This window comes from Gadus macrocephalus, chromosome 15, assembly GCF_031168955.1.
Source record: "Gadus macrocephalus chromosome 15, ASM3116895v1".
In the NCBI taxonomy this organism is placed as follows: Eukaryota; Metazoa; Chordata; class Actinopteri; order Gadiformes; family Gadidae; genus Gadus; species Gadus macrocephalus.
In genome coordinates, this window is record NC_082396.1 from 17663765 (window position 1) to 17689172 (window position 25408).

The 25408-nt window shown below is 40.0% G+C and overlaps 4 protein-coding genes and 1 long non-coding RNA gene across 6 annotated transcripts; 2 read left to right on the forward strand and 3 right to left on the reverse strand.

The window, feature by feature from the left end:
* Positions 1–352: 352 nt before the first annotated feature.
* Positions 353–1679, forward strand: LOC132473075 (P2X purinoceptor 7-like). Its single transcript, XM_060073027.1, has 2 exons — positions 353–1213; positions 1375–1679. The coding sequence occupies exons 1-2, from the start codon at positions 786–788 to the stop codon at positions 1553–1555; spliced, it is 609 nt and encodes a 202-aa protein (XP_059929010.1). The 5' UTR covers positions 353–785; the 3' UTR covers positions 1556–1679.
* On the reverse strand, positions 1254–6224 carry LOC132473072 (uncharacterized). Its single transcript, XM_060073022.1, has 9 exons — positions 5326–6224; positions 4718–4876; positions 3645–4239; positions 3447–3523; positions 3115–3304; positions 2823–2944; positions 2500–2728; positions 2266–2412; positions 1254–2191 (listed from the first exon to the last, which is right to left on the reverse strand). The coding sequence occupies exons 1-9, from the start codon at positions 5632–5634 to the stop codon at positions 1941–1943; spliced, it is 2079 nt and encodes a 692-aa protein (XP_059929005.1). The 5' UTR covers positions 5635–6224; the 3' UTR covers positions 1254–1940.
* Positions 6225–6343: 119 nt separating this feature from the next.
* ccdc172 (coiled-coil domain containing 172) lies at positions 6344–20286 on the forward strand. Of its 2 annotated transcripts, XM_060073024.1 has the most exons (8): positions 6344–6541; positions 6641–6726; positions 7469–7585; positions 7901–8066; positions 8562–8663; positions 9072–9174; positions 17193–17280; positions 17924–20286. In XM_060073024.1, the coding sequence occupies exons 1-8, from the start codon at positions 6463–6465 to the stop codon at positions 17957–17959; spliced, it is 777 nt and encodes a 258-aa protein (XP_059929007.1). In that variant the 5' UTR covers positions 6344–6462; the 3' UTR covers positions 17960–20286. The 2 variants fall into 2 exon arrangements, with proteins under 2 accessions (XP_059929007.1, XP_059929006.1); XM_060073023.1 differs by lacking the exon at positions 17924–20286 and having other exon boundaries at positions 17193–17744.
* On the reverse strand, positions 10624–10960 carry LOC132472823 (uncharacterized). The gene is made up of 2 exons (XR_009529191.1): positions 10780–10960; positions 10624–10690 (listed from the first exon to the last, which is right to left on the reverse strand). It is a non-coding gene; the product is annotated as an uncharacterized LOC132472823 (long non-coding RNA).
* si:ch1073-126c3.2 (uncharacterized protein LOC555816 homolog) lies at positions 18717–23902 on the reverse strand. Its single transcript, XM_060073026.1, has 6 exons — positions 23753–23902; positions 23485–23558; positions 23208–23331; positions 23001–23107; positions 19490–19595; positions 18717–19166 (listed from the first exon to the last, which is right to left on the reverse strand). Exons 1-6 carry the CDS (start codon positions 23793–23795, stop codon positions 19000–19002), a joined length of 621 nt encoding a protein of 206 aa, XP_059929009.1. The 5' UTR covers positions 23796–23902; the 3' UTR covers positions 18717–18999.
* Positions 23903–25408: the final 1506 nt, after the last annotated feature.

Here is a 25408-nt window from a genome sequence, read left to right on the forward strand (position 1 = left end):
GCTATTCTTCTGATCTCCATAGGGAGGGCCGCTCCCCGGGCACAGGTCAGAGGTCAGCCACATCCGTTGATCTACAGAAAGCCTCAATCAATATATAATTTTATAAATGAACGTCAGGATGATGTAGACCCCCGTTCGTAACACACCAGGCCACACGTTATTGCGCCTGTTCAACAAATACACCGATTTATGTATATAATATAACTTATACTATATACTGTACATATGTTATATAATATAAATTTGTTCATATGTTATTCTATATAATATGTTAAACTATATACGTTATGGGCCTATTATTAGGCTACATATGTTGGAACTTAACTTCACTTCACCAGAATGCATTAAAGGACAATTCCGGTATTTTGAACATTGAGCCCCCTTTCTGGTTTGTTTAGGCTGAAATAGAGTGGGTGACACCGAAATTTTAACTATTAGTCCTTTCTCGGGTATTTGGCTCATTTTGAATCGCTCCTGCCTCCTTCACAATGGTTGTCTATGTGCATACACCAACCTGTCATCCCAGCAACCCTAAACGTTCGTTTTCGAAAATGTGCAAGTAACCGAGTGGTTAGTGGCATTTGTGAAGTTTAAAAAAAAATTATCGGCGCAATATATGGTTTCTGTCGTGTTTTATTGCACATTTATCGCCAGTTGATTTCAGTTGGAAGACTCATTACTGCTCGTTGATATTACTCCGCCGAACCGGAAAGGTGGGCTGTTTACGTTGGTTTGAAATCTTGTACCGTGACTTGAGCACCTCGGATTAGGGAAAATCATTGAAAATGGAATATGAAAGGTGGCTTCTGGAGGACGCACTCGATTTTGAGTTTGACGGCAGAGGATATCTGTATGAACCAGAATACACCCAAGAGGAGCTACGGGAGATGGAGGCCAGGGCTACGGAGGCGCCTGAAGCTCCGGCTGAAGCGGTCCCCAGGATCGCGGGAAATTGGTGGTGTGCCTGTGGGAAGTGCAGGCAGATGCCGACGGAGCACGAAAGTAGGTGCTGCACGGAGTGGGACCTTGTCGTCACAGCTGGTATGGCCAACCTCAATGTCTCGGTCGACGAGACTGTGTCGCCCTGCATCTCTCTAAATGAAGTGCGCCATCTCCTAAATAAAACCGTGCTGGAGACTTTCTTCTGGGTCCCTAAAATTAACTGGAAGAAACGCCCCACACCCGAAGGACCGAATGGCCAACTGTCAGATAGGTAAGCTACATTGATGTAGGCCTAATGTATTTCATATTCAGATGCCAATTTGTATAATTCGCATGTATCTCGACTATAATGTTTTTGAAAACGGTGCCACCGTCTCATTACTAGTAGTTACTGACCCAGTCTTTGCTCTATCCATGTTTTGTTACCCTCAGTCAATACCGACTTGTGGCTTATCGAGTCATTCTGGAGTGGGCCCTCAAAGGTCAACCACTGGGACGAGGAAATCGCCTTGCATTACCCAGTTGCGTGGTGTGGGCTGTTAGGAATGCGTTCCCATCCCCCACTGGACAGTATGCTGGGTTTAAACCCAGTGAGATAGAGGAATTATTCTGAATTCATTATTTTTATTCTTATTCCAATGTATATCTTACCCTTCTGTTCCTACCTTCTGTTCCTACCTAACTGCATTGCGTTTACTTTTTAATTTCTTCTCAATAAAAAAACTTTTGTTCAAAAATCGTTGCAGTTTTATTTAGAAAGTGCACTAGTGTCTGTAGGCCTAAACATGTTTTCCTAATGGGTAAAGGTAGACATAGGCCGACTGTATTTACAAACACATTTACAACACTACCACTTGAACACCCTACACTTCACTCTTTATGCTGAGGAACCAAGCCTAATACTTTTGCTCTTGTGTAGCCTACTGTACAATAAGGGGTAATAAAAGTGATTCTGATTCTGACATATAAACAAATTTACAATCTGGATCCTTGGTTTTTCAAACATCAGTGTGGCGAGGGAATCTGGATTGATGTTTCCTGATTAAATCTTCCTTGGGGGGTCTCTCCTTAGTGGCAATGTTTGCAGGCCGCTGGACATGTGGAATGTCTTCCGGTGTTCTTTCCTCCCTTCTCTCCAACACGAGTTTCACAAGGTGTTGTGTGAAGTACTGACTAGTAGGCTCATAGATCTTCTTGGCTACCCATTCCTTGCTCTGTTTTGGGAACACCATACTGTATCTTGGAAGTCCTACACAGAGAACATTATTTCTTAGCCAAGTTGTGACAAACACATTTAGGGGCTTACTTATGAAATCTCAATACCTTCTGAAGTCTCTGTCTGCTGTCGGCCGACATTGTAATTGTTGTCCAGGATGGCTAGTTGTGTTCGGGCTACCATGGTGTCGTACCGAAAATGCAGTCGTTTCGGCAGATATTTTAGCATAACGTTGTGGTACACTTCCAAAGATCCTGTAAATTAAAGTGTTTCATTAGACATTGAGAGAGTGACTACATAGGTTGAAAAGTTGCATAGATCTGTTTCATAATGCTATATACCTGTATGTTTGAAGCGAGTCATCTGCTCAAGGTCTTTCAGAAGTCTTTTATCTTCAACAATATTCCGTAAAGACTTGAACACTTGAGACTCTGGCTGGAGCCATCGCTTTGTCCTTTGCTGATCTGGGTTGAGAGCAGGGTGAGGGCATGCCCACTTTCTTCCATCTTGCTCCCATGTGTGCTCCCCACAGATGTGGTGGAGGACTGAGGTCCACCGTCGCTTCAGTTCCTACAGAATATATTACATTTCAAGACTATTTGATAATCTTCTGACGGGATTTCAGTGCAATCTTTATACATTCTTTATGCATTGGGGTTATTACCTCAGCACTCTCACCACAAGATGAGCATGAGAACCAAAAGTGATTGAGGATCGCCCGAATCCAGCCCTGCAGGACCTGATTTTCCTTTTTGTTGGCGAGTGCTACCAGTTTTTTCTTTATGCCTGTGTAATAGTAATGAAACACATTACCACAAATGTGGGTGAGCCAAATGTGAAGGTTCTCCTTCACAGTACAAGATATGTGGTCTTGATACATGGAAGGTCTATCAGGTTATGATTTGATGAGTCATTGAGTCAATCACAATTTACATTGTTTTGATACAACTATTTACCTTTTGATACATGCCAAGGATCAAATTCATGGTGAACATTCTGGAATTCCTCCCTCATTATTTTCCGAACTGATGTGGCCCGGTCTGTAGTGATGAGGTCTATATCTACTCCTTCATTGAAAATGAGATGGTTGAGGCCCCTCCTACAGCCTTGGGACTCCATGGCAACTGAACTGCTAGCTTCCGTTACCTATTGACGAAAGAGAATAGAAATGAATGAATTAGCAATAGCAAAAAAACAAATACAATACACCCACTGAATAATGCTTTATCTATACTCTGTCACCCAGAGTATAGTTTCACAAATCGGACAAGCAGCATTTTAGTTTTACCTGTAGTAGTTGAAAGTGAATGATCTCATTACTGGATAGAAGCTGAAACGAATAGGTGGAATACTTGCAGCTGTAGCCTGTAGAATGTAATAGCGTGACAACATGTGAGTCCTCCTTACTATCCAGAGGAAAACATTTCCAACAGTCTTACAATCCATACCTCCATGTTATTGTATTAAAGAAAAAAAACACACTCACCTGGTGAGTCAGACCTGGCATCTCCACACAGCTCTATGGACTCGCCTTCAGCCTTTTGTCTAATAAGTCGCCTAATGAGATTCTCATGATGATCCTTGTATGCAAAGTGTACTACTGGAATAAGGTAGTCGGATTGGATGGAGTAGTACTGCGATTTCTTCAAGAGTTGCAAGTTTAGGATGCTGGCCCACTCGTGTACTTCAGTGAAAGTTGTTCCAGAGAAAAGCGTAGCAGCAGAAACAAGCAAGTTATTCTGTGCCATTCCTCTTGCATCAGGACATGATGCCCACTTGCCATGATGATTATTCAAACATGTCCATTCAATCTTTAGTTGGCTGCCTGTAGTTGTCACTTTTTTATCAGTGATTTGTGCGGCACATATATGGCATGTTCTAAACAGTTGCATGATGCTAGACTCGTTCACAATCCATTTTCTTTCATCCCACTCCCCTTGCTCTTCTGAGGCACTTGAACTGGAGGTTTCACTTGAACTTGACTGTTGACTGAGGCTGAAGCTCATGTCTTTTGGGTCATCCTCAATGACTGAGGAAATGCTTGTGTCCATTTGAAGCATCTCAGTTTCACAATCATCTGGCTGTTGAAAAGTGAAGCAAAGGAATACTTACAATTATAGTGATAACTAGAAAATGCATTTCCTGCAGAAAATGTGCTGTAGTGCAAAGTGAGGTTGAAAATATGTTTTAATAAAGCCACATAGATTATTTAAGACATAAAGAAACGTATGTCTTAAATCAAGTGATGGGGTTTGAACAAAAGTTCAAAAGTCTAAATGGAGTAAACAATGTAAACATTTGAGAAAATGGAAATGGTTGAAAACAAATAGAGTGACAGCTGAATGAAAAGCGCAAAGCATTGCTAAAAATGCAGAAATGTAAAATAAGTGTGTGTGTGTGTGTGTGTGTGTGTGAAAGAAAGAAAGAAAGAAAGAAAGAAAGAAAGAAAGAAAGAAAGAAAGAAAGAAGATACAATAGTTGAGCGCTGCATGCAGCACTCACCTAATAAACATTGTATCACCACAAGTAAGGTAACAATATAGTAACAATATAACTTACAGATAGTGAGAGCCTCTCCCTGATCACAGGGAAAGCAAGGTAACTGCCAGATAAGGACTTCCTTGGGGATTTATTGGATTGGTGAGGCCGTGGCTGTGGACTGGTGAGGACCAAGGATATGCTGGAGGTAGAAGGCTGGTCCACCACACCGCCAACAGCCTGTAACAAGTTGCAAAACACAACATCTCATCAACATTACTGACACAAATATTGTTGTTATGGCTCAGACTGCCATTTGAACGGTGGTTCAAGCGATTATGTTATGCATGGTCGCATATATAATAATATAAGATATATAATATGGGCTATAGATATCTATATATTATATATCACGGCCAAAATCACGGCCGTATGATGCCCATGTCTGATCTAACCTCTGTGGATACCCCATCAGCTCTCTTTAGGAGACGTTACGATCAAAAAAACATTTTAAAAACGCTATTCTAGGTCAAAATACTAGTAGGCCTATAGACTAACTTCAGAATCATCGTCAAAAACATCAAGCAGCAACAACGAACTCGCTGTTTTGGTCCGTGTAACCTTCAGTTCGAGTCAGATGTTCAACCTAAACTAATCATAAACATAACGTTGTACATGATCTAGCTTACCCCGAGGTCTTTTTCGTCTAGCGTTGGTCCACAAAGCGTCGGTACAGCTGCCCTTTTCAGATGCAGTCTCTTCGGACACTTCTTTCGATGACTTGTTGATTTCAGGTAGTCCTCAGGCCGAAAGTGAAAGGCGCAAACGCGATGGTCGGCTTCCCGAAGTACATTTACTGGGGTGTTTATGTCGAACCCGAGGAATGAAAGCCACAACTTTCTGACTCTATGACTTTTAGGTGTGTTGAGAGGAAGCCGATGACAACTCCTTTTTCTAGAGATCTTCCCGCAGTTTCTGACCGCACAAATTCTTCCCATAATCGACTGCACGGTAACCACAGCTGATGCCTTGGTTTTGAACTCGACAGAAAATGAAGTTGAACGTCTTCTTCTTATTATTATTATATATTATATTAGTTATATATATATATATATATACATATAGACCTATATATATTATTATTATGCTTCTTCTTCCTCTGGAATATTGTCGTCAACAGGTGGTCGAACTGTGTAACCAGCTGTGTAACCATGGTTACACAGCTGGTTACACAGCGAGCGGAAGTTTATATGCGGTTGTGAGGTATCTGAAAAAATAGTTCCAATTAGCAACTAACACGGATATAAACCATATATTGCGCCGATATTTTTTTTTTAAACTTCACAAATGCCACTAACCACTCGGTTACTTGCACATTTTCGAAAACGAACGTTTAGGGTTGCTGGGATGACAGGTTTGTGTATGCACACAGACAACCATTGTGAAGCAGGCAGGAGCGATTCAAAATGAGCCAAATACCCGAGAAAGGACTAATAGTTAAAATTTCGGTGTCACCCACTCTATTTCATCATAAACAAACCAGAAAGGGGGCTCAATGTTCAAAATACCGGAATTGTCCTTTAACTTGCAAGGCAGCTGGATTCGCGTGATCTCACGAGTCGATGAAGCGGGAAGCCTCTCAGGTCACGCGCAGGGTTAACAAAGTCGACTTCCCGCGAGAGTTTGTGTGATGAACCATCAGGCACGTCTGGTTGTTTCAGTTCTGTTCGTGCCCGTGCTTAATCCACTTTACGACTTTCATTGTTCCGATTTTTGAAATTTGACCCTTACTTAACATTGAATCTCATTTAAATATAAACATAAATATGAGTTTGGACAACCTGTTTCAACAAATTATCTTCACTGAACAGCTGTTATCTGAGAAAACTACGAAGTTACAAGAAGGTCAGTTTATCCTAGCCTGTGACCAGTTGTTATTAACATGTTGTGTTCAACATAATAACGATGACCAAATGCTTTCTCATGGAGCAATATTTTTGTCAGTCAAAGTTTCAGTCGTCCGATACGAAGAGAAAATAAAGGCCTCCAATGAAAAGCTGACCAAGAATAACCAAGAGCTTTTTAACAAGGTACGATGCTTTCATATTACAACGTTATACTTAGAATAGCTTCATAACATCACGTCTTAAAATACATTGTATAAATATGTTTATATAACTTATCGAGACACTTAATCTATATCAGCTGCTTCATGACCAATCCCAAGGATCAATGGCTTGTGGCACACTGGCACAAAGTCAGTGCTACTCTTCCCGGACAATATCAGGGTCATTGGAGGAAGCTTTAGCATGTGGGAGATATAATACCCTTATGTTTCCCTCCATCTCTTCTCTTGATCAGAAACAAGGTGAAATTGCACTTGTTTCTGATAATCATAGTATAATACACTATCCAATAATCAACAAACTGATTGCGTATGTATTCTATCTTCCTATCTCATTCAATAAACAAATAATTAATTCTAAATGTAAAATATTCTTGTAAATATTCTCAGACATTTGTTCAAAATGGTGATCCCTCCAGCCAAAAGCAAAGCAATAAAACCCAAATAATTCAACTGCTGATACCCCTAGTCTCAAAAAGTGGATGTCATGCATGAGGGCATTTCCTAAAGGCCTCTTCATGAATGATTTGTTTGTTTTCATTGTTTTCTGGTGTGGGGAGACCACAACACATATTTCTGCTATGTGATAATAAATTGTGCATAATGGTAATATTTATTTTCTCAGAGTATCTGATGTCCATGAGTAAATTCTGTTGTCATGGTAATACACTTTTTTCTTTTAACACTGCATCCACCTGTCCTCTCAGACTCAGCAGTTGTATGAGATGAAGCTGCAAAACGATCTAATGAAGAAACAGGAGCAACAGACGGAGAGACAGTTGAAAGAACTGCTCTGTCAGCAGGGCCACCTCAAGGAACATCTGGTGACTAGTGTTCTGATCCGTACCGGAAGCGCACACACACAAACGCACACACCAACGCACACACTATACAGGGCTGAGGATATCAAGGACTCTCTTCTCCAAAGAGAAAAAAAGTTCTATTCCACCCTCAAAGTACCATAGTTTTAAGACTAAACTACCTTCTTAAGGTATTTATATTGCTATTGCACTGCAATGAGGTACATGTGAGGCAAACTTATGCCAGCGGATAAGATAAGCTGCATTGCATAATTGGCAAAATATAAAACAGTATTAAAAGAAAAACATTTATGGCAATTCAAAGTTTATTTATGACAGGATCGAATCAGAACGGAGGCCAGTGAGGAGCAGGAGCAGTTTCTGGAAGAGATCGGGAGATTTAACAATTGCTTCAGCCTGGTTGGGAACAGAGAGTCAGTTACTGAGAGCCAGGCACAAGCTGAGATCCTCCAGCTTCAGGGGGAAGTGGACTCCATACATAAAGGTAACGCACAACGAGGACCTAAGACACGGGTGGTATGCCGAGTGCTCTGCTGAAGCTTACAGTTGATCTGGTACTAGTCTTTATTTATGTTGTCCATTTAGATTACTCTGAACGACTCAATAACGGACACATCTCATTTCAATGCATGATAGCAAGCATAACTATTCTTATGTGGAAATACGGTAACTCCCTTTGAACATATCCATAATGAAAAAAAAAAACTTAAATCCAACTCTTGGGCTCGGGAGTTTTAAGTCTTAAAACTTAAAACAAATATGGCCATAATCCAGGCTTTGGAGGTGTAATGCAATAGAAATATAACGCATATTTTCATTTCAATGTGGTATTATATTACGCATATTAATTTCCTCCCCTATAGTAATCAGCCCAGTCACAGAAGACGAGAAAGAGCTTTGCTTTGGCAACTAACACAAAGCTCTCTCATTATCTGTGACCTTCTAAGACTTTGCTGTTTGGTCTCCTGTTTACACTCAGAGATGGAGCTTGAGCACCAGAAGAACGGTCGCATAAACTCCCTGCTGGAGGAGAACAAAGCCCTCCTAGTTGAACTGAAAGACCTGGAAAACATTAACAAAGGTAAATGCAACATCTTCATTGTTCATGTCAAATCCACTCACTGCTTCTTCCCTTGGTGCCACGAGTCTCTGTAAACTGTATAGTTAATTTTGTCAAAGTTATCTTTAGGAACTGAAAACTAGGCAAGAAAAGTGAGATAAGTCCAAGGCTAGATATAGACGTAAAGCTTGGAAGACAGAGAGAGAGAGAGAGAGAGAGAGAGAGAGAGAGAGAGAGAGAGAGAGAGAGAGAGAGAGAGAGAGAGAGAGAGAGAGAGAGAGAGAGAGAGAGAGAGAGAGAGAGAGAGGGAAAAACGTCTCAAAAATGGTATAATAGAAACCCAGAAAAAAGGTTTTCTGAAAAAAATGTCTTCCATGTGTTTCATTGTGGTAGTGGCTTTTCGTTTTGTCTTTGGGTGTTTTTTTGTAGACTTGGATCGGCAAATTACGGAGGCCAAGGGAGTGACAGAATCTCTTAGAGAAGAGAGTGTGACAGTCAGTCTGAAACCCCAAACAGACAGCACCTGTATGAGGTGAGTTCTTCGAGGATAAAAACATTAGAAATATTTATATATCATTTTTGTATTATATTTTGAATATTTATATATATACAGTATATACTGTATATCAATATTTGCTGATATTTGCTGATGCGTGAGCATGGTGCTGATGTGCGCATGCGCAGAGATGTCTGAGTGTCATCACCAAAGAGAGCTCTGGTGCACTCCAACCCAAATGGCTTCATGCAACATTATCTAACAATATAACATAACAAGACATATCATGTGGGGCACACTATGAATGCGAGCCACATCTTTTATTTTGCACTAATACCGTTTTAAGTCTGCAGTTTATGTATGAATGCTTTGTAGGCGCCCAAAATATTTTTTTATGGAAATGTATTCAATAAAAAAAGCATATTTTTGCATGGCTGATAGCAGAGCTGGTCCACTGCTGGATATATGAAGGTGAAACAGTGGTGTTGTTTTTCTAGGTATGGAATGGGATAGTGCGGTATGGTATCATATATTTTCCAAAGAATGGTTTACTCAGCACAGCACAGCCCAGGGAAGTCAGCATGAGGTCCTACAGAAAATAAAAGCAATACAAAAATTGAAAGAAATATGAATCTGAAGGTCCCACAGCTCTTTCTCAAGTAGGTCTAGAGGTGTAGAGAACTAGGATGTCTTAATTTTCTGCAGCCACTACTTAGTGGAAACCATCACTAGTATGCACATTTCTTAATACAGGCATCTAAACTTCCAAATGAAGTTTGGATTTTGCTTGCCGCCTAGAGAGAAGCTATTGCTGTTTTATTAGTGAAGATAAATGGAGAAGGAGTGTGGTGTTTTCTACCGGCAACGAAATCGTCACCATAAAGTGAGCGAATTGTAAAAGTCCATAAATGGGTTTATGGACTTTTGGTGCATTGATGGATTTAAGACCGCTCAGGACCAGGGACAGCGTACTTTGAGCACGTCCAGAGGGCACACGTTCAAAGTGTGCTAGCAGACATATTAATTTGCCGCACCTGGTGATCGTGAGATCATCCCCAAATCCTGACTCCTAGGAGGCTCAGGCAGAATATGGACTATGGAACAGGGTTGCATCTGAAACGGTTTACTACGTACAACATACTACAGCGGCATATATTTTGATATGTTACAAACCCAAAGAGTTATATTTATTTTTGGAAAAAAGAAAGAAAAAAAATAAATAAAGAAAGAAAAAAAAAGAAAAGAAAAATAAATATATATATATATATATATATTAGTGCTGTCAAGCGATTCAAATAATTAATCGCGTTTAATCACATTAATGCCATAGTTAACTCACGATTAATCGCGAGCAATCGCAAATCGCAAAAAAAAATCACAAATGTTTTTTTGTATGCTAAATATCCCTTGATTTCTTTGTCCCATTAATTGTTCTCATTATAATGCTCTTATCAACATGGAGAACTGCATCGGCTTGCCTTGTGCAAATGCTTTTTTATTGATAACAACATTGGCATATACTGATCAAAACAGGACGATACAAAAAAAAAGCCTATAGTGGAATTAAACGATGAACATACAAACATACTGCCTTGAACATAGCAGTCAGGCTACTGCTACTTTGTTTTGAGGCAAAAAAACAACAACTTTTATTTATTTTTTTAAATAAAAGAATTGCGTTAATCGCGCGATAAAAAAATTAACGCCGTTAAAATTGGTTTGCGTTAACGCCGTTAATAACGCGTTTAACTGACAGCACTAATATATATATATATATATATGCATATACATACAGTTTTGGGGAATAACGGGATACATGTACCGTCGTTATGTATTGAGAATACAAATTAAAACTGTATTGCGTTACATTTGCAATTTAAATTGTTGGTATTTAGAATACAGTTACATTGTTGAAATCAATGGATTACATGACGATACTTATTTTTCACAAGTTTATTCGTGCTTTCACATCAACAGCATTTGGTGCGCACCTTGGTTCAGTACGTTTGCGTTGGTGTAAATGCAACCACCTCACTTCGATGCGAACCAAATCAGCCGGCCGAGTCCTCCCTGAACAGCTGGTCTCGGTTTGCTTCCAAAAGAACCCTGGTACGGTTTACTTGAGATGTGAAAGCGAACGCACCTTGGTCCGATACAGTTCTAAAAAGCATACGTCTCTTTGGAAGGGTGAAAATGAGTCGTGGCTCAACAATGTTTGTTGGATATTGGGCAGACACCCACATAAAACGTTGTGGACTGGTCCACAACTGTATGAAACAAATCAATATCACAACGAGTGAATCCCGCTGGATATCCATGATTATTTACTTTCACAGACGCTTTCCCCCACCCGCCCCAGACCAGCAACACCTATGCACTTCGCGCAGTGAAAAAAATGTAAGATGTAATAGCAAATATCTTTTGCATAAACATACCCTTATATAGTCTTTGTTCCTCTACAGAAAATTTCATAATATAGTGCGCTTTCAGGGAGACTTGGGCCTAACACATTCAGCCAGTTTGAACAGAAGAACTCACCAAAATAGGCCTGTTTTGTAAGGATTTGATGCTGCATTCCTACACTTATAAAATGCAATTCAAAGTGCAAGTAATCCAAGTAGAATACAATACTCAGATTGAGTGATGTAACGGAATACATTGCATATTACTTTTCTGGGCATGTATTCTGTATTCTGTAACTGGATACATTTTAAGTATCCTTCCCAACACTGTTTATATAGTTTATTAAGTTGCCTGTACATTAGGGTTGATGTTATAGGGTTGAACAGGTTTTTTGTACCATTTAATAGTTTTGTTAAAGAAGTTATTCTCCTGTCAAAATGCATTATGGGTAATCCAAGCAACTGTAGTGTCCATAGTTCGTATTCCGCCAGTGATAGTACGCAATCTGGGTATTTTAAAGCTACAATTTGTAGGATGGAGCCCCTCCCAGTTTATTGTTCTTTCAAAACAAAAAATATCTACAACAGTATTGTGAAAACGAGTTTCCTCGACGCACAATGTTGTTGATAAAAACATATTTTTACTTAAAAACAATACCACAACAGTCGAGTCACTCGCCCAACTGAAGCCTCCCTCCAGTCTAGAACTCTTCTCCTCTTAAGGAGCACCAGAATGGGTGTGGCTCAATTAGCCTATGAGCCACAGCTGCAGACTATTAAGGCTAACAGCCAGGAATATGTGCATCTTAAAACATGGTTGAACACAGTGAAGATGCCGTTCACATCTTCACAAGTATATTGTCCACTCTTAGTGGCTTTGCAACTGTGTGATGTGAACTAGAGCAGCTTGGCTAGCTGGGGGGAGGGAGAGTGGGATGGGTTTGGGGTGGTTGCTATTACGATTCTTGTGAACAAATAGAGAGGTATGGGCTGGCCAGCATTTTTTTTTTTTCAGTTAGGATAGTGATAGGATGTGATTTTATTGATAACATTATTGAGTCACTATCGAACATCATTGACCAGAAATATGTCCAGGAATTTTTAAGCTATGAGTTTGTTGAAATGTTGTTACACATTGCTTATGCTTAGTATTTTTGCATATTATGTGTAATAGGATTTCGGACATACTACATACTGTACTTACTCACCCACTATGCCGTATGCTAGTATGGAGATTTTGGTGTACCCGAATAATTTAGAATGTGTTCCTCTAACTCAGACCCACAACAACACTGCAATCAGTTGATAGCACCTTGGTGGGGTAGAACAAGTCAAGCCTGCATGCACTCCTAGTGAGGTGACTTACCAAACACAAATTATTTACTATTCCTTTTTCATGATGTTTATGCTGATGAACAAAGCCCATATTGGTGCGGTTATTGTGAAGATTACCATGATGTTGACATGTCTGCCATTTTGTTTCCAGAGTCTTGGTAACTTTATTTCCGACAACCAAAAAGAGGTCCATATGTATGGAACTTTTCCTTCAATTTTGCGTTTAACAATCAGGACATTTTCTCCTATCAGGACAGCTATTTGACCCTTTCAATTTTTGGAAATGAATGTAACTGTCACCAATTTGAGGTGTACAGCAAGAGTAAAACATATGCAAGTACTTTTTTATCGACTACATCGGGATGTCGTCATTTATAACTGGCACAACAATCTGCAGTAAAATCAAAACATACCATGACAATACTTATGCCCCCAGCAATAAAAAAAAAACAGAGAACTGATAAAGTATGAATTGTAGCTGGGCGTGGGCACCAGGATGACCTGCAACTACACAGGCTGTAGCGCCTTTAGTCGGCCCAGTGGACAGTGTGTTGGTTATTTATGGCCAACGCTGGCCTTTTCCGTTGTCAGCAGTCCAATACACACGTGAAAAACTGCTCAGAAAGCTTCCGGCAGGAGTGGAGGTCTCGCAGTGTAAATAATGGGTCATTAAGGCCTTTTGTCTAATTAAGGGTCTGATCTGTTGCCTGTTTGATTCATATGGTGTCCCAGCTAGAAACAAATCTGGAAAGGAAGCCTAATGTGATTGAAGCAAGGGGGAAGTATGTTGGGGGAAATAAGTGCAGAGCAGCATATAATGTATAGGTCACAGGATGCTAGCGTATCTATTTCTCTACGGTCGATTTTTATCCAAGAAGAGGTGTTTGCTTGAATACATGAATCATGTTTGATGAATAATCCAAACAATGTTGTGTCTTTCAGGCCAATAATGAGGAATAATGATTGCATGCAAGTTACATTTTCTCAAATAAACATGACTTTCTGAAGGAATTTGTACAATATTGTACAGCAATCATGCACCAGCGAAAAACTGAACAAGCTAGACGTTGACACAAGACTGACATGTCTAGGGATGTCTAGAGAGAGTGTAGGCTGTTTGCATTCTGAAACAGGGGTTAAAGTCTACAGATCCATGAGATATGTAGATCCATCTTAAGTGTCACGTCCATCTGCATCCAAGAAATGGCTGTGCTCCAGGCTGCTTAAAAATTCATGTTGGACTCATGTACAACATGCATTGCTAAATTACTAGTTACTGCTTTTGGACAAATAAATGTTCAGGTTAAATTACAGCTAAATAAACAGCTAATGTTAAGACAGATTGTTATAGTTTGTAAAAAAAAGACATATTTACATTGAAATAATGACTAATTTGGCAATTTCATAATATATCAAATTAGTCAAGTAAATGGATTGATGTTAATCAAACGTTTATGCCAGTGTCCTTATTGAGTGCCATATCCCAATGTGCTTTTAGGCAAATGGAAAATAGACCTCTCAGCACATACGAAGGTCATTCACCAACAAAGACCATTAAGTATTGATGTGATTGATCATGATTTCCTCATGAAATACAGTGATGAGTGAAAAAGGGTTAGGGTGGTAAGGAAAAGTGATCTTTATCAAACAACTTTACCATGTGTGTGTGTGTGTGTGTGTGGTTGTGTGTGTGTGTGTGTGTGTGCGTGTGCGTGTGTGTGTGTAGTTTGTTTGAAGTGTTTAGTGTGATGGTGTGTGTAATTCACCAGTGGTTGAGCATCAGACCCTTTTTTGGCTGCTTAGACCTCAACAGCTAAGAGATGGTCTTTATTTGATTAAAGGCAGATCAATACCGTTCCAGGAAGGAAGTAACGCATCTTCCTTGTGCTGATGCTTCCAATTCCGACAACACCTGACCTGTATGTGCCTCCCTCCCCCACACCCAAAATGCCCAATAGCTGGTTGTGTGTTGCTTTTATTTAGATGATTACAATTATTACAAATATTACTGACCTGCATTGAACCAAGTCACTTCCAATCCGAGAGTAGGACAACCAAAGCCCACTTTATTAAACTAATTTCTCAAAGATGTAAGACATCATTCAATTCCTGTCTGTGTATGGTTTCTTCTTTCATTGGCTGTCCAAGAGAGTAGAAGTCCTCAATTTTCCTTCATAATCATCAAAATCATAATTCCATAATCATCATCATTTGATAATCAGTCCCATAATCCCATAGCAGGCATAATAAGCCCGTAGAAGGAATCTATGTGCCTTGTTGCACAAATCTCCTTCAATGCTTCCTGGCCGATTAGCTTCGGGAAGGTGCTGAGAAAGCGGCTTGAAGAAGATGAGGGCGAAAGAGAGAGACTAAGAGAAAGAGACTTTCACTCTTATGATTACATTTCCTGGAATGAAGCCATCAGTCATGTCTTCAGTCACCACACTGTCCCTTTAGAAGCCATGTTTAACTCCCATATTATTGATTGTGAGTAACTGAATACATCAAAGCGTTTGCGAGTGCCGGCCTCTAAAAAATAAATTGTTTAGTGGGCAAAACTTGATGATGGCTACCGCAATGGAAGACGAAGGTCCACTGTCATATCAGATTGCTATGTGTTATATAAATACTTTGTTCTTTGGGAATGCGGGCAGAGGATTAGCTTTGTGCATCTGCTTAGATGTAAATTTGTCACTTTCCCCAAATTAATGTGGGATTCAAAATAAGGCTCTGAAATGAAAAAAAAAGGTTCTGATTAATGCAAAGGATCAAACAAACAGACCAACCACTCATCCCACAATATCTCTAGAACATTGACCAGTTATTTGTATCCACTAGGGATGAGTCGGTCGCGACCGATTCGTTACAACGAACGAATCCCGAACGTGAACGACAAGAACTGGTTCCCCAAAACAAGAAGAACTGGTTCTTTGATTCTTTTTTTTTAACATAAACCAAAAATATGGTCACGTAAATAAAATATACAAACGAACAGAGCTCCGTCTCCCCGCGACTTATATTGATTGAGTCTACAACGTTCTCAAAGATTCAGCCAATGAGAGGTAGCAATGGTGTTGCAATGGCACCTGGGTAAACAAATGACAAGGCGGTACCGTCGAATATGCGCGCTTTCTCTGTCTGACGTATCTTGGGTCATACCATTCGACGTGGGGCCACTCATATATCCCCCTACATTTTTTCGAAAATAGACTTGACCTCTATCTGTTTATTGGATAAACGCATTTCCCAATACCAGGAGTCTTTGCTCCATTCTACGTCAATTTAAGAACAAACAAAGAAATTAAACTGCAGTTCGTATTTTTTATTTATGACCATGAAAGTTCTGTAATGCCTGAACAATGAAGAATTAAATGTAAAGTAAAATAAAATTATAAATGTAAAACCATGAATGAAATATAGAGAGTAGGCAAGTGGTATAAATATTGGTGCGACGTTCGGTTATTCAATATTGCAGGTATCTCCAAACGGCGGACCGCGGTCTTGACGGTCCTGTCCGGACCCATGGCCAATTGAAAATAAAAATAATAATAAAAAAGTTTTTGTTTTTTTTGTTTTTTTTAAGACGTAATCTGACGTAACGAATGAATCAAAACGACCGAATCAAATAAACGAATCGTTATAGTGAACTGAACTGAAAGAACTAGTTCCCGGAAAATAATCATTTTGCCCATCCCTAGTATCCACTGGTTAAAGTCAGAATGTGTAAGATGAGCCCCTCCAAGTTAGTTGATGGGATAACAAAAAGTGTCTGTGTATCTTTGAGACGTAAACCCACTTAGCATTGTTGTTTGGGCGTTGGTTGAGTGTTGAGGAGGCATTGCGATCTTAAGCATGTTTCAAATCCGACATGTATGACTCCTTCTTCCTTCCGACTAGCTGAACTTCAGCTGCAGAGTTGTCCATTTTTATGGTGGATATACAAATGATTAAATAGTGTTCTCATTTTGATGTTTGTTTACCAACTAGATGTATTCAAAGTTTTGTATGTAGAAAAGCCGAAACAAGGATAGGGGTCGCAGATTAGCCGTTGCTAGAAGAACCTTACACGCAGCACCTGTGTTATGTTTTCTTTTCAACCCATTGTATTATTTCCGCAATGTCCCTGACAAATAAAGATAAATAAAACTGACACCACTCGGTCTGGGATTCAGACTTAACCTCCTCTGAGGCAATAAGCACGATTGCACCAGAGAGTTCAATGAGGCTAGCAATTGTGTTTGGCAAAGCAAATAACACATTGGTCAGGAAAGTAAAGAAAATGTCAGTGTGTGTGTGCGTGTGAATTTGTTACCCCAGGTTAAAGAAGGAGCAGGAGCTGCTGAAAGAAGGGGACTTGGAGCTTGTGCGCAAGGCCCTCAGTTTAGAGATACGCTTTCTACAATCTGTGAGTACCACACTCTGCGTAGGCCATTATGTAAACAGCATGCACGTTGTTATTACTTTGTGTTTTAATCTTGTGTTCTGAGGGGCAAGTAAGATTTGAGATTGTTAGGAATATAAGAGACCAGGAATTTGAAACTAAACCTTAAAACCATCCCTCTCTGCTCCCTCCCCTCTTACCTTTCTCCTCCATTGACACATGTTGCGTTTCACGCAACTGTGATTGACAGTTGCTTCAAGATTGATTCCTAAACAATGTGGGAATGTTTGGTCAGAGATGGCCAGTGGCGCTCTAAAATATATTCTGCCTCATACAGAGGCAGGTGCAGTCAGCTCTAAACAGATATTGTCACGCTCTTATAGAGTACAGATGGCCATTTCAAACAAATTACACTCAAATAGTAGCTCTTTAATCTTACCTAGAACGCCTTTAACTGCCAAGTGAGAAAATAAACTGTGTGTGAGACCATAGACTGTGTATAATAGGTTTGAACGCATGCATGCTCACTAAAGATACACAAGATAATAATAATTAGTCCTTAATTCTTCAGCTTTAGATGTGTACCATAACAATACCTAATATAATCTTGTACATAACAGTCATCAAACTAAATCCTGTCCTTTTCATGTGTGTGTTTTCTTTTTAGAAATTAGACACCAGAATGCAAAGCCAGCCACATTAAGGGGAGCCACACTCACAGGAACTCTTTGTGTTTTGTAGATTTTTGGACAGTTTGTTTTTATGTTCCATTTAAATTCAAACTTTATTGAAACTATGCTTTAAAAATGACTGCACTGGGTTAAAGAAAAGGTCCCACCTTCTCATATTCAAAGTAAACATTGAATATGAAATAGTTATACTGATACTCCTAATAGAATAATAATTTACCAAGAATATTCAATTGTTTAATAATCTCATCTAGCTCTGGCAAATACTTTGTTACTGTTCACGGCTGGTTACAGGTCATTGACAGTGTTCTAACGCCACCTCCTGGTATCTCTCTGACGTTGCAATCCACCTTTTTTACCTTTAACACTAAGCAGCATAAGTGATCGCTGGGAGAAGTAATTTACATAATTGATTATTAGAGTGCCTTCAGTTCCAAAGGGCAATTCTTTGGTAGGCCTACTTCTGGTAAAAATGACTGAATGTTAATAAATGGATCGAGAAGTCGATAGCTATTGAGGTTCTGCAATCCCATTTGATGTGGCCGCGACCCAACTATGGGATTGGTTGTAATAAACAACTAGCATTAAGCTAAGTCACCCATATGCAATCACAACATAATGCAACTACTGTACAACCCCTTGGCCTTTTGCATTATTACAGAGGCATCCATTAAATCTTCGATTATATATCTCATACACACACATGCACAAACTTAGTCTTTAGAACTTGTAGCCCGACTTTAGACATGTTGACACAAACATATACATCCATCTTAATGAATGTTTTTTTTATTAAAGATTCATTTTTGCATTTATACTTTATTATAGAGTGAGATAGACCGGAAGGTATGGGAGGAGAGGGGAGGACATGGAGCAAAGGACCACGGTCAGGAATCAAACAAAGGTCGCTGCGATCACGACTAGGCCTTAATTTTACTCGCTCAGAGTAATGGTGAGCCACCCATTCCATCTTAATTATCAACTGAAATCTTTCCGCAACATCTAAATCAGTTCCTGATTTAGATGTTGCATCTAAATCAGTTCCTGATTTATGTTAGTTACACTTGAGGGTACTATTCGTGACAGCTCCAGTTATCTGTTGTGCTCTCAGCTCGGTGATAAACTCCTGGATGACTTCTTCCGGACCCAAGTCTTTTGCTTTCAGGCAATTCTGGCCCTTAAAATATGATGACGGTTTGGCAGAAATCTGAGTAGTTGACACTGGAGACCAACAGGCAAAGAGAAGGGAGTGTTAGAAGGGACATGGGGGCAGTTGAAGTCCGGTCAGAAGGGTACATTTTTTCACTTTTTACACTTTTTTGAAGTGTAATAAGTAACCAAACAATGGTTGGTGTCTGGATCAATGCAATAACAAGTAATGCAAGATCGCAAATCAATAATACGTTAAAATGGAAATGTTCTACAATGGGAGGGTATTTTATGCAGAAGACTCTCAAGGCAAATACATTTTAAACCTCAGCAAGAAATTTCAGCAATCAGCTTTGGCTCAGGGCTGATGATCAATAGATTTAATTAATTCTTACGATGGCAAACGGCAAGTATGTTTCCTCCGATGAACTGGGTCGTCCAGTTCCCCGCGGAGCACACTTCATACGGCCGTCCCCTCCGGAGGAAACTGAAATCATAACCCTGGGAGAAATGAATGTCACACCAGTCATTCTATAAATCTTTTTCAGACACAGATTTACATGCATTCTTCATCACATTATGAATAAAGAGCATGCATGATTTAAGGGTTCCTTTGACAGGCCTATTCACATTGGATGAGGTTCCAGTGATTCACCTCAGTTTGGGCCCTGATTTTGTTACCCTTACCCTTAACTAGAGCTTTACCATACTTAAAAGCAAAAATAACCTCATATGCTCATATTAAAAAAGCTTTCTTTCAAAATATATCATTATGTTTGTGAGGCAGGAGAAAGACCAGATTTCAGTTTACGAAAAATTATCTATGACTGCTTTGGCATATTAACAGTGAAATTACTATGTGGTTAAACTAACATGGTTTCTGATGAATCAGTAACAGTGGGCAACTTTTTTCTTGCCAGAGACATTTGTACGTTTCTTTAACCTCATCCACCACCTAACCCTGATTTTGCCACAACAATAAAAACATGCTGCTCATCCATTTTCAACCCAGACCTAAACCTCCAATGAGTCCGGCTTTGCTTGGCTTGATTGCCTTAAAGGTTGGGTATGGAATTCTCTTTTTTGGCCATTTTTGCAAAATTACTTGAAATCCTTATCATAACCCACTTACAGCCACTGAGTTAGAAGTACTGACATGAAAATTAAACAAGTCAATCATCTGTGGAACGGGCAGGGCTCGAAAAACTCCAGCCAATGATTTCCAGAACCACCGAATGGCATTGGACAGTGAGTACATCAATCAAACGGTCGTACTGCACTCCCCCTCCCCCGCTCCCCGCACTTGACCCCTTCGTGCACGTACACAAAGCTTGTGACCCAGAGCAAGCTTCTGTTTGTTGTTATCCTGCGTTAGTTACTGGAGCTAGCTAAATAGCTAATCCAGCACTAGAATACAACCCTAAACTCCAACCTAGCTAGGCTGACTCGCTCTCGCGCATCTGTGTTCTCGCTCGTGCATGATTGCGCGTCCATGTACTTGGAATGGGAGGAGTCAGAGTCAGCGTTGAAGGAGAGGGGGTAGGACCATTCGAGTTGTGTGTTTTCAAAATCTGCTGGCGTTTCGCAAATCCCATACCCAACCTTTAAGCATTAAGGAATTGAATGTTCCTTCATTATTTTAAGCCGATGAGCAATAACTAAGACAAAAGCATTGTCTGTACATCTTCGATCTTCGTCCTTGGCTAATCGCATGCTCAGCCAGTAGCTACTGGAAGGGTTTGTGGCGAAACATCCTGTCTGCACACCAACCCTCTTAAACATAGTATACATTTGATCCACGTGCAGATACTATGTTTGTTTGTCAGATTAATGCTAATTTATGAATGATGTGGTAGAAATTAACCTTACATTTTATGTTAAACTATGATTATTATTAGGCCTACATATCATATAGATACTTTAATAGTGGAAAATAGCTGATCACCTTTCCCCTTATGTGCCATGTGGCACCAGTGAGTGGGTCCAGTCTATTCCCATCTGATGTACTCTCTGAAGACAATGCTGACATTCACACGTGTGCATCATCTCTGTTTGTATAAGGATAATATATGTTCAAAAGTCACATTGGGACCCAGAAGACATGAGAATATGCTGACATCCACACAGTATGACCCAGACCCAAACATGCTATGCACATCAATATTTGATGAAAGTCCAACTTTGTATTGTGTAAGGATTGGGGATATAAGGAGCAGTACAGGAGTCATCCAGTAGTGTGTATTTGCAGATACCATTCGGCTTTGTTGTCTCTCGTTTGCGGGTGGCAATAAACTCCATCTATACTTGACCTGGACTCTCCGATTCCTCTTGCCTATAGCTAGTTGAAGTGAATTAGATAAGTCGTTATTAGAATCCCACCACATTTGGCAATAAACTCTCCATACTTGACCTGGACTCTCCGATTCCTCTTGCCTATAGCTAGTTGAAGTGAATTAGATAAGTCGTTATTAGAAATCCCACCACAATGTGTAATGCATTCAATTGAGAAAGAAAGCGATTGGCGTTTTTTCCTTAATTAATTGAGGTTATATATTTATGTTTATATTTAGTCATTATGTCGGAATGGTTTTTTTGTCTGAACAACCGCATAGTCCTGTAGTGTCTGCACAAAGTCACCAAACTAATTACAACACCATCAATATAACTTACAACAAGAGCATCTCCCAATGTCTCAAACAATAAATCGTTACTAAACTGAACAGTCAGGACACCTGAAAGCGAGCTCTCTGGTGAATACGCATTTTGAAGTGTCTCAAAGTCAATGCATAACGCTTCGATCTGTAAAATCCTTGTTGCACTTAGGAAATAGGTATTGTATGCCTTTCAGTTCTGTTTTTGTCTCGTGGGCCTTTAGGGGCAGGCCTCGAGCCAATTCAAACTTTAGTTTGGTCTTTCAGTATTGAATATGTGCTTGTGATGCTACATTTTCGTAAGTTATATTTCAACCACACACACAGCAAGAAGCTGTGTGGATATATAAGCGTGCCGGCAGAAACTCAGCAAGGGCAGAGGCTCACCAAGCTGACATTAAGAGGCCGCAGAGTACCTAAGTAATAGGCTCAGTACAGGAGCTCTCTACTTGGAGAAATCGATTCACGCCAGCATCCCAATTCTTTGCTACTTATGTGTGGTCAAGTTGACTCAAACATCTTTAATGTTATCTTTGTGGTAGCAAATGAACGATGCGTACTACAGACTGTGGTATAGTCAAGTGGATTCCATTAGTCAATACGCATCACCTACATTCTGTTCTGTTTGGTGTTAAGCCACATAAAAGATAAAATCACACCCATCTTGTTAAATATTATTGCAATATTCACAGAATCACAGTAATTTCAGATTTGCAATGATACCCACTCCAAAATGGGATATCATATATCTGAAGGTCCCTGTTGATTCCAGTCCCTACTCTGGACCTTAGAATTGTTCTGACTTTCGTTATTATTAGTCATTATTTATTTTCTACACAGATCTAAGTACCCCTCTCATCCTGGGCCACTGTCAGCCAGGCAGCGCTAATTAAAATGAAGCCATTGATTGGCCAACGTTATAACCAAAAGCCGGCCAGATTCCCTCTGTCCATAACCCTGTGGGATGTAGCCTCAACCCCGGAGAAATCCTATTCATGAAAGCCCGGAAGTAGTCCAAAAAATTCCACACACGCTTTGTGAAAATATAATTGGCTGTTGAAACTGACACATCCACTTGAATATCAAAGGAATTCACTACAGCCACAGAAGGCCAAACTTTCACAGTTTTCTATACATCAAATAGCTTGGAATACAACCAGTGGGAAACAATAACCAACAGTGTAGCATGTGTATACAGTACACTAACTTAATGGATATACCGTAATCTTCATTGATTAAGATAGGTAGTACTTACATGGTTACACATCGGCTTGCAGTAGACTTTCTCCTCGATGTCAACACATACTACTCCTCCATTGCTGTGCACCTTTACTGATGGAGACCCGTTAGACAAATGACAACCTATAGGCAGGAAGATAGGAATCAGAAAATCAATCATTTAGGATAACACTCCTCGCTCAATGATTAAAAGCAGGGCCTTTCTCTCTGGTTTGTATGCTACCGTCAACTGGATGACTGGACTGCTTGAGCATTGTAGTCAGCATTGCCATGGAGTGCAGAAGTTGAGCTCTATCCTCTGCACTCCATTTGGACAAGAGATAACGGTCACAGGACTCGGCTGCAACCTGTTGGACAGAGGAGACACACCAACTAAGACTTTGGTGCTGTTTCTTGCCATGGCCATTTTGGTCTCTTCTATCTCATTAGAAGTTAACGGCATTCTCTAGACTAGAGAACACACTGCTGACGATCAATGATAATGATGCATTAATACTTACTCTGGCCTGGTGAAACATGTCTGTCGTACAATTTTCCTGTACATTTTGTAGTACAACAGTGCTGGCAAGCAATGCTGCGCACAGCCAAGCACACAGACACGTAGACACACACAGACACACAAAAAATCAACAAATGTATACCATGTAATGGTACGGGAAAAAACCATGTAGTGGTATACCGGTACAAAGTAGCGGATTACTGATAGAAATTATTCTCTGTTCAGGCTAATTTGAAATTAAGTTAATTGCAAATAAAAGGCCTTCGTACCTGTCAGTATGCAGAGACATAGCGGTGTCACTTTTGTTCCCATGACTGCCAAATATTTTTTGCGTTACAGACTGCGAGCTGACCACTGAGGCTGATTCTTTTATGACAGGAACCAGTGGCGGGGGTCAAGCTTACACATTGGCAAATATTGGGCAATATTTGGATTCAGTCATCGGGAAACAATATTGGGAAACCCTTGTTGTCGTTGTGAGTCATCGAGTCAGCCTAAAAGCAAAATGCAAATAAGACATTTTGCACAATTTCTTCCAGATTAAATGTTTTGTTTGTTTTGTTTTCTCTGATCTTGCTAGAACCACTCAGGTTTGGAAGTGCGAGATTTTGGTAATTAGCCTTTTTGATTTGTGGATTTTTCCTCATCTGACATGGGAGCTGGCACTGCATACTGTATTTGTATATGTAGCACCCCCCCCCCCCCCCCCCCCAAATCAAACTGACACACTTAATGGCTCTGTGTGTCAGTCAGTAGGTTATGCCACAAAGGAAGGCAGAGTAAATAATTTATATGGATGTTATTTATAATGTATATCTGACTATCTGGGCACAGCTGAATTATTCACACCCTCTGAAAGAGCAATTGCGCACATCTAACAGGGACAATTGGCTTTTTTGTTATGTTTGGATTGAAGAACAAAAAAAATTGGCCTAATGTTAGTTTTTCACTTCTTTGATCATCGGATCAAACTGTATACATCATTATATCGGTGTATTATAATAGACGTTTCTGTAGAGCTGTAGTAGCTCCTGCCTATAATGTTGAAGAACACAGCATGGCTAACGTGAACACGTGAGAGATGTAACAGAGATATAGTGGGCAGAGGTTTCACAATGGCGGCCGTTTAAAGGGGTAGTTCGGAATTTTAGACATAGGGCCTGATTCCCAAGTGAGCATTGGTATTCTTTATCACTGGAGACAGTTTTCAAAACATTTCATTCAGTCCTTCTAGTTGCAGAGTTCGCTCGTGCTAGGCTAGCGCACGGCACCGGGCAATGCTAGCCTGCTATTAAAAACAGTCTTACGCACTCCACAGTGCACCCGAGGTAAATCAATTATAACGCCAGACTATAGATTTAAATGTCTGTGTTGATAGAATAATGTTAGAAATAAAACTAACCTTGCATCGCATGAATCATCTACTTTCTCAGCAGAAGCGGAATTTTACTATGCGCCGGTTAGTTTTGTAACCGAATCACGACAGAAGAACGTAAACAGAGAAATGTGGGACGGAAGCGCAATTGAAGGACTAGGCAACATGGTGGTTCAGTGTGCTTTTAGAAATTGTAGAAATAAACGCTACAGATGGGCACCACAAAGTTTCCACCAATTTCCAGTGCGAGATCCAGAAAGGACTCAACTGCGGCTTGTTGCTGCTGGCTTGGACATCAACACACCGGCTCGTACATGTACGGTTCGTTGGGTACAACAAATTCCTCATAATCGTCATCAAAAGCAGATGCATCGCTAAGTCCTCCAAACGTGGCCATATCTTGTTAATTGAATACGCTAATAGAATTCCTTCGTTCACTGTACTCTGCGTTTGTAGCAATGACAGCGGCAGGTAAAAAAACTAAAGCCGGTAACCTTGGTATCAGTCCGCCGCTGCCATAGCCTACTACCAGGAATGTAACACTGCTGCA

Bases quoted from the DNA above. Each gene is read 5' to 3' on its own strand.
- si:ch1073-126c3.2 (XM_060073026.1), bottom strand. From the start codon at position 23,795: ATGGGAACAAAAGTGACACCGCTATGTCTCTGCATACTGACAG. The intron at 23,559-23,752 runs GTACGAAGGCCT...GGCTGTGCGCAG, and splicing joins ATGTCTCTGCATACTGACAG to CATTGCTTGCCAGCACTGTT. The intron at 23,332-23,484 runs GTAAGTATTAAT...TCTGTCCAACAG, and splicing joins ACATGTTTCACCAGGCCAGA to GTTGCAGCCGAGTCCTGTGA.
- LOC132473075 (XM_060073027.1), top strand. From the start codon at position 786: ATGGAATATGAAAGGTGGCTTCTGGAGGACGCACTCGATTTTGAGTTT. The intron at 1,214-1,374 runs GTAAGCTACATT...TGTTACCCTCAG, and splicing joins AATGGCCAACTGTCAGATAG to TCAATACCGACTTGTGGCTT.
- LOC132473072 (XM_060073022.1), bottom strand. From the start codon at position 5,634: ATGGGAAGAATTTGTGCGGTCAGAAACTGCGGGAAGATCTCTAGAAAA. The intron at 4,240-4,717 runs GTAAGTTATATT...ACTTTTCAACAG, and splicing joins GGGAGAGGCTCTCACTATCT to CCAGATGATTGTGAAACTGA. The intron at 3,524-3,644 runs GTGAGTGTGTTT...TACATTCTACAG, and splicing joins TGCCAGGTCTGACTCACCAG to GCTACAGCTGCAAGTATTCC.
- ccdc172 (XM_060073023.1), top strand. From the start codon at position 6,463: ATGAGTTTGGACAACCTGTTTCAACAAATTATCTTCACTGAACAGCTG. The intron at 6,542-6,640 runs GTCAGTTTATCC...TATTTTTGTCAG, and splicing joins AACTACGAAGTTACAAGAAG to TCAAAGTTTCAGTCGTCCGA. The intron at 8,067-8,561 runs GTAACGCACAAC...GTTTACACTCAG, and splicing joins AGTGGACTCCATACATAAAG to AGATGGAGCTTGAGCACCAG.